Here is an 8,593-nt window from a genome sequence, read left to right as displayed (position 1 = left end):
TTTATTTAACGTGTGTTCCAAGCAAAAATTTAAAAAGCTACTTTTTTTTAAAACAAAAAGCACACGTGAACTTTCTACAAGTCTCTAAAAGCCTCAAAATGGTTTATTTTTTATTTTTGGCATGCAACTATGTCACATGTGAAGTCCACTGTTTTCGATTGATTTGGAAGGGTATAGAATTTGGAAGAAGAACACTAAGATAAGACATGTTGGGAGCTTCCATGCCCCCTAATCTTAATGTATCTCCTCCACCTCCCCGAAAAAAATCCTGTAGTATATTCAACAGAACGTGCTCACTTGTTGCATTCCAGACGGAAACACCCATTTCACTTACAGAAATAATCCAAAACAGGCATCAACGTTTGAAGAGACCCCTCATTGAGAGGGCTGAAAGAACCACAAAATTGACATACCTGAGCAATAAGAATGTAAAACGTCCAATTGATTCAGTTCTCTTCAGTACTTTTTAACAGCAAAGTTTACCTCCTATCCTCACCATCTTAGCTTCCCATTCAGGCAGGCAACTGCTTGTGGTATCCTGGTCTTCTCTGCTCTCACCAATACACTTAGTGATGCACAACTATTGAGAGATTTTTTGAAGCCGTCACAAAGTTTCACAAAAAAGGAATTAAACTATTTTACAAGCTACCGGCTTCCTTGATCCCTAAACTATCCTAAAAAATTTCATGTGAAATACGAACCCCACATAAAGGGGAGGACTGCCTAACACGTGGTGTGCACACACATGCCCAGGCACACACACACACGTGCGGACACTCTTCCTGTCAGAAAACCAAGGTGCAAGCTCATCTTGTACATTGCTGCATCAAGACTTCACAAGTCCCTGGATGGGTTCAGAGAATGTCTCATTGAATGCAAAGCAGGAGCCACGGGTGCTTCCCAATCACACCAACATGGAAGCCATTATTCAGCTTCTGCCACAAGCAGACACTGCTCTTCAGTGTTAGCAGCAATCAGATTGTACTGGCAAGTGCGAGGGCACTAAAGTTGTTTCACACAGGCAATTTAAAAAACAATCCATCACGAGGATGTAAAATGTAGTAGTGAGGCATTAGTGTGTGAGGATCGAGGGGGAACAAAAACAGGAGACTGAGATCGTATCGTGGATCCCCGCAAGACGACATTCTCTTGGGTGCTGTGGCCAACGACTGGAATGCTGCTGCTAACAACAGGCCTCACTTGGGTAGCATCAGGGTTTGAAACTGGTGAGTTTTCCTTTCTGGTACTACCAGGCACCGGCATACTGAGAGGTCCACCAAAGAAGATTGAAGTTCCACTATAAGTGAGATTTTCAAGCGAAACCAGTGAGGCTGGTTCACTGGCAGAACCGCCCTGGGCAGTGGAGAGGTTTTCTGGAGAGCCTTGACCATGAACGTCTCCGTCTGCTGCAGCAGGAGAAACCTGTAAACCCCCACTTGATGGCACGTGTGGTGGTGGTCTAGAGAGAGGATTCGAGATCCTCATGAGGTGGTTTCTATTGGGCACAGAAATGAACCTACCTGCTGCCCGATCCCAATAAACTGCACTTCTGCTTTCTCTAATATTGCTGCTAAAGTGAGACTGCCGTGATTCAGCATCTATCATGACACCGTTCCTCCTCTGTCTCTCATCTGCACTATCGCCACCACTTGAGATGTCACCTCCATCGCTGACAGGAGTGGTTCCAATCCAGGATGGATGCTCAATAGATGAGGGTGAAAGGGTGGTGGCATGATATATTGGCAGACTATGTCTAGAATCTAATGTTCCAGAAGACATGTCCCCCTGTACATTGTGAAGTGAAGCTCTTGGTCGTGGCAGCATAGCTGTACTTCCAAACCTCATCTCTAGTGGCAAAGGACTCATAGCAGTAGAGCTATTACCATTTGTCCTTCCTGGACTGCTCAAACTACTCGGGCTTATCCCACCTGCCTCCCCTTCATCCTTGCTAGTTGCTCGACTGGGAGGATAAGCTGTCCTGGGTGAGCCCATATCCTGTGGAATTCCTCTCCTGCTCCCCATCAGCCCATAGTCTGCTACCATGCTGCTTTGAAGACTAACATTGCTGCTCGAGCTATAGCCAATTTCAGATGTTCCCAACTCACGTGATCCTACAGGGCGCAGTACAGATGAACTTTCTCGAGCTTTTGTTGCTGCTCGTACAGCCTCACTTGGATCCAACTTCGCCAGTCTCCATGCACTAATTCTTACTCCACGCTTGTGTGACCGGCTGTCTGCCCTCCCATGTACAGCTGTGGCATCTGGATCTATAGTAGATGGAACCCTGCCTGGACCCAAGTGTGGTATGACCTCGTCCTCCTTAACACAAACAAACATCAAGATTGCTGGGCACACCCAAGTGAATTAAGATCTGATGAATGAGGTAAAATATAGAGTGCTTTACCTGATACTCAACAAAAACTCTTGGAGGTGTGCACCATGATCCTCTGTACTGTAGACCAAGGGAGCTCGAACCACTTAATCCGGTCGCTGTGGAGCTCGTTGGAGACGATGGAGTGCTTTGTTGCTCTACATCTGGCATTCCTTGAGGCTCACTTTGAGCTCTCATTGCCACCACATATTCATAAGTTGTGATACCCTGCAAGCGGAAGAGCCATGAACTTGCTAAAGAACGATTTCTCCTAACTAATGATTGATTAATTCAATCTAATGTCAAAGCAATGTTAAGAAAAGCAGCACACCTTCCTGATGAGTATGATATGGAAGAAAAACAACTCGCCAAGAGGTATAGACGCCAACAAGGGAACCAAAGTACAAATCACCTGTAAAAAAGAACGAACATGTAAACATTTTTTATATTTGTTGTGGGTTATATATTATCTAGTTTTAGTGAGTTCAGCAGGCATTGAACCCCTTGCGAGGCGAAACCCTTCATCACCAGGCTACATGCCATGGACATATGAAAACGTTTTTTAAAGAGAGTTAATAAAAGAAATGTAAGCTCAAAGCCTCATTATCATCAAGCTGAGAACTTTTACCACGACAACAGCAAATGGTGCCCTTGAGAACCCATTGCCAAGCTTATCTACCATCTGCCTTTCGATGCCTCTCTTGTCTACAAAGCACCGCACTAGCACCACTAAACCAACGCCCCAATCCAAAACAAGCTGCAGAAAGAACAACAAATTTAGCAGTGCAATTTTTTCCATCCATGTCTGCATTTTAGGTACATACTCCACTCAAGGACAATAGAATAGCCGAAGTAAAAAATACATGAATGCAAAAGAACGTAGTGAGGTAACATTATAAGCGTACAAACCCTCGTAACCTTTTCACTAAAAACCTTGGCATGTCTCTAATTCCACACCAGATCTGGTGTTGAGATTTGTGCATCTGTTCCACTTTGTCCCCTTGCGTTCATGCCCTGTCCCTGAACACTACAATGGTCTCCTTCCCAAGCTTGATCCTGACATCCTTGCTCCACCCCCTTAGAACCGTTTTCCCAAAAGCCTTCCTTGGTATGCTCCAAATGGCATCCAACTCTCAGGGCTGCCATTCCCTTGGGTTTTGTTGACACTGACACTGACCAACCCCATGGGATTTCTACCCTCGTTGTGTTACTCTCCTTGGACCTATTTAGCCTTGCTGACCCTGATGCTCTAATACCAAGGCCACATGTGCGGAAGCTGTGTGTGTCTTCTTTCAGCCCTAAGTATGCTGAATAGGAACCTTGATGCAAGTCACCAACAAAGAGAGAAGAGTGAGGGATAGCTGTATTTTCAGTATATTATATAGTACATAAAACTGTCCATAGGATTGTACAAGTCTATGTGGCCTTTGGCCTTCCAAAAGAGGTAAACTAAGACCTAAAAGCCCTAACTCTTCACCTGCCCAAAAGGATCAGAAAATACTTGCCTTTTATAGGCTCTTTGAAGACTTATTCAATTGGCTGACTGCTGATCGGCCAGTTCCATGGACCTATCAGAAGATAAATGCTGCCGACATGAAGGATACACCTCCTGTGCTTAGACGACTGGTTCCTAGTCCAATGAGACGCCTTCCGGTGCTTGTCAAGGCTGCTGCCCTAAACCATTATAATGTTTGTATGTTGCCTAATCAGGGATTAGCAGTGGAAATGAGCCAGGTCCATGTGTGCACATGACATCCCCACCTGCTAAACTTGATGATGAGATTCCAACCTTTGACCTTGGATGACTGTCATCATCCTTTTGTCTCCTCCTGGATTCCCAAATCTGTCATCCTAAACACTATCATGTTCCTAAATACTACAAGGGTCTCCTTCCCGAGGTTGATCTTGGCATCCTTGCTCCACCCCCTTGGAAACGTTTTCATGAAAGCCTTCCTTGGTATCTCCCAAATGGCATTCGACCCTCAGGGCTGCCATTCCCTCGGGTTTTGCTAACACCAACCAACCCCAATGGAATTTCTACCCCAGCTATGTTACTCTCCTTGGACTTGTGCACCTTCCTCGAACACTTTCAGCACTTAGCCTTGCTGAGCCTGAGGCTCTGATACCAATGTCACATGCATGGAAGCTCTATGTGTCTTCTTTCAGCCCTAAGTATGCTGAATAGGAACCTTGATGCAAGTAACCAAGAAAGATAGAGAGAAGAGAGAGAGGGATAGCTATATTTTCAGTATATTATCTAGTACATAAAACTGTCCATAGAATTGTACAAATCTGTGACCTTTGGCCTTCCAAAAGAGGTAAACTAAGACCTAAAAGTTTACGACATGCCCAAAAGGGTCAGATGATCTACCAATGAGCAAATACTTGCCTTTTATAGGCTCTTTGAAGACTTATTCAATTGGTCGGCTGCCGGTCAGCCAGCTCCATGGACCCATAATAAGATATATGCTGCCAACATGAAGGATGACACCTCTTAGGTGCCTGGCCAATTGGTTCTTGGTCCAATGAGACACCTTTAGGTGCCTGTCAAGGTTGCTATTTTGCTCTAAACCTAATGTTTATATGTTGCCTAATCGGAGATCAACACTAGAAATCAGCCATGTCCATGTGTGCACATGACAACCAAGCAAAGCATTATAACCTTAATATTGTTACAATCCCAAGGATCTCCTAAACACAACACAAGTGATTAAGACAAACCCCCTAAGAGGGGTGCACGCTAACTCACCTCCTAACCGTAGGTTCTATGCTTCGACTACCACATGCATGGCTAGAGTCTTGGTCAAACTCTGACCAATAGTGAGGTTATGAAAATCATAACCCATGTTTCACTTATATAGTGCCCATTGCTACCATAAATAACCATCCTATTATAAATAGCAAGTACACATGGATTTATTAATAATCCCTTGTAGCTGCCCGTATTAGCCTGCCTTCTCCTAATCCCAAGGCTCCCCTTACCTTGCCGGATTAGGCCACTAATCTCGGGGATTAGCACTAGGTACGTAACAATTATTTAACCTCTTCACCACTTTGACAAAAGGAGACACCACCCAAAACGCTGGACTTTCTTTTCTTCCACGGATTGGCCATCACAAATTGCAAAAAATAAAAAACATTAGCCCCATGTCTATCATTTTAGGTGCATGCTAGAGTGTGCATGATGAAAAGACTCCACTCATGAACAATAGAATAGCCAAAATAACATAGTGAGGCAGCATTATTGAAGTGTACAAACCCTATTAAACCAAGCACAACATTATAACCTTATCATTTTTTAGCCTTCATGGTGCTAGGAGTGGAGCATGTGCAAAGAGAGAGATGGAGGTTCAAGCCATGGCAAGTTGGTGCACAGAGAGAGAGAGAGAGAGAGAGAGAGAGAGAGAGATGTGATAGCAAACAAGAGAGAAGCTTGCACGAACTCAAATGATGTTCAATGTTAATAGAACCACCCAAGGGCAAGCTTTTAAAGGCATCGATATATGCACTCACTCAGATGTGGGCTTGGACCTATAATTGTACAGGGAAAGCATATAGAGCCTTTATCTTTTGACCAAAACCAAATAAGGGTTGTTCACATCCAAAGAGGGTGTTCACATGAATTAACTCTGAAATACCCAATGAACCCCCTTTCGGAGTGATGGAGGTGATACCTGACAAAACTTCATTAGTCATAGTGATATGGACTCTAAACTGCAATCATGTGATACAAAAGAACACAATGATGCCAACACCTAAACTATTATGTTGAGCATGATATAAGGGCTTGAACAATGACGCCCTAATGCAAATGCTTGGACCTTACATGGCACTGCAAAAGCTCCAATGTGATGTGGGAAGCTTCATTTTGAAAAAACCCCCAAATTTATGTTGGGCCTCTTGGATGCTAGAGTTAGGGTATGGATAGCAATGAAGCGCGCACACACTGACAGAAAGCAACAAGACTGGGAGCAAGAGTGGGAGAAGTACTTGCACGTATATTGAGTTATGAGAAAATGAAGTACAAGTACAAGATATAAAGTGTAGTGTACTTTCACACTAGATGTCCAAGGGGAAAACTCCAATGGGAAAAAATTCCCCTAGTAAGCCCATGTTCACACATAGCACTACTAATCTATAAGATCTGTAAGACGCCCTCAAATCCCCCCCTGTAGTGATGTTGTGAACTTGTACAAGGTAGCAGATCACTCCATGTAGAAGAGTAAGCCTAAAGCTTTGAGGAAAGCTTCAAACTTCTCTGGAGGCAACCCCTTGGTAAACAGATCTGCAACATTGTCCTCTGTAGGGCAGTAGGTCAAAGAGATCTCCCCTGCATGAAGCCTCTCCGTGACATAGTGATAATGTATCTCTATGTGCTTGGTATAAGCATGGAAAATTGGATTCCATGCCATGGCCATAGCACTCTGGTTGTCAGTGAGTATGGTGGTGGGTGTTTACTGACGCTCACGAAGATGTGCAAGTAACCTTCTTAGCCATACACAATCTACCGTAGTAGTGAACGCTGCCCTGTACTCACCTTCACGGGTAGATGTGGCAACAATGGGTTGCTTTTTACTTAACCATGATACGCATGAACTGCCCATAAAAATACAACTCCCATTGGTAGATTGCCGAGTGTCAGAATCACCAGCCCAGTCTGAATCACTGCATGCATGGAGCTACAAACTGCCCCCCTTGGGATAGAACAATCCAAGAACTAGGGTGCCCTGAAGATAGCGAAAAATGCGTTTCACAGCTTGCCAATGCTTTATCCCTCGGCTGTGTATGAATCTGCTTGACTTGGACACACCAAACTGAATATCTGGGCGTGTAGGCAGCCCACTACTTGGCTATACAAGCTCATGTCATTTGGCTCTCCTGCATCATTCATGCTCAGTTTGAGCCCGGGTTCTACAGGTGTAGAAATAGGCTTACAATCCTGAAGCCAAACTTATGCAGGAGTTTCTGTATGTATTTGGATTGAAGCATAAAAATGCCTTCATCCATCTGCACAAATTGTATGCACACAAGTAATAGTGCAATAAATCCAAGTCTCACATTTCAAACGAGGTTTTTAATGTAGCTTTGAAAGCCGAAATTGCATCCTCATTATTTCCAGTCAAAAGCATGTCATCCACGTAGAGTATGAGTATAATCAAAATACCATGATCCTCTTTGACATAGAGGGTGCTCTCAGTTGGACTATTGTTGAATCCGTGGTTGGTCAAGTATGCATGAATTTTCTCATACCAAGCTCTTGGAGCTTGTTTGAGACCATGAAGTGCTTTGCGGAGCTTGCACACTTTGCCTTCTTGACCATGCATCACAAATCCAATAGGCTGACTTACATATACTTCTTCTTGCAAGTCACCATTAAGAAAAGCTGTTTTTATATCTAATTGATGCACTTTTCATCCATGATGGGTAGCCAATGCAACAACACATCTAATAGTCATAAGCTGAGAAGTAGATGCAAAAGTCTCATCATAGTCTATGCCTTTTTGTTGGGCATAACCTTTGGCCACAAGATAGGCCTTGTACTTGTCAATAGTACCATTAGATTTCCGTTTGACTTTGTACACCCATTTTGTGCCAACGGGTTTCTTGCTTGGAGGCAAGTCAACCAAATCCCAAGTGTTGTTCTCATGGATAGCATCTATGTCTAATTGCATGGCTTCCATCCAATGCTCATTCTCTTGAGCCTCTTCAAATGAATATGGCTCATCTTCATCACAAATAGTACTCATGCATAATCATTTGCATGTTCTTGAGCACTTCTAGAGCCGGTCCATGTCCTTCCAGGTAGAGGAGCTGAAATTTTGCTCTCTTGCAAAGTACGATGCAGCCAACGAGGCACTGTTCTAGCTTCTTGCATGGCTGTCCGCTCTTCCTTGAATAGCTTCTTGTACAACATGAGGAGTAATAGGCTGATTTGGGGGCAGGTTTTCAGTACCCATAGGCTGTCCAATATGCATTTCTTGCAGTTGGTCTGATGTTCCATCTATGCCCAATGGAATCAGCCCCTCAAACATATCATGTGGACCATTTTCAAAGTGTTTGCTAAACTCTGCAAGTGCTGAATTTTCAGCAAATACAACATTTGTACTTTCAAAAATCCTTTGACTGCATGGATTGTAGAGACGGTACCCCTTGCTACAAGTGTTGTAGCCCACAAATATGCATTTGACTGCTATCATTCTCTCCTCTTTTGCTCAAAGTTTC

At 43.7% G+C, this 8,593-nt stretch overlaps 1 protein-coding gene across 9 annotated transcripts in view; it reads right to left on the bottom strand.

Moving 5' to 3' along the window:
* Positions 1-393: 393 nt before the first annotated feature.
* LOC147635158 (protein S-acyltransferase 21-like) overlaps positions 394-8,593 on the bottom strand; it is a 91,313-nt gene continuing 83,113 nt past the window's right edge. For all 9 annotated transcript variants that reach the window (XM_086802334.1, XM_086802336.1, XM_086802340.1 and 6 more), the window contains 4 exons: positions 3,000-3,128; positions 2,703-2,783; positions 2,405-2,599; positions 394-2,319 (listed from right to left, as the gene is read on the bottom strand). In XM_086802334.1, the coding sequence (XP_086658460.1) occupies positions 1,042-2,319; positions 2,405-2,599; positions 2,703-2,783; positions 3,000-3,128 (1,683 nt within the window). In that variant the 3' untranslated portion in view covers positions 394-1,041. The remainder of the gene's footprint in view (positions 2,320-2,404; positions 2,600-2,702; positions 2,784-2,999; positions 3,129-8,593) is intronic.

The sequence above is a fragment of the Cibotium barometz genome, chromosome 9 (genome assembly GCF_041138505.1).
Source record: "Cibotium barometz isolate CiBa-2024 chromosome 9, ASM4113850v1, whole genome shotgun sequence".
Taxonomy (NCBI): Eukaryota; Viridiplantae; Streptophyta; class Polypodiopsida; order Cyatheales; family Cibotiaceae; genus Cibotium; species Cibotium barometz.
The sequence above is the reverse complement of the archived record's forward strand: the minus strand, read 5'-3'. Positions and strand labels throughout refer to the sequence as shown.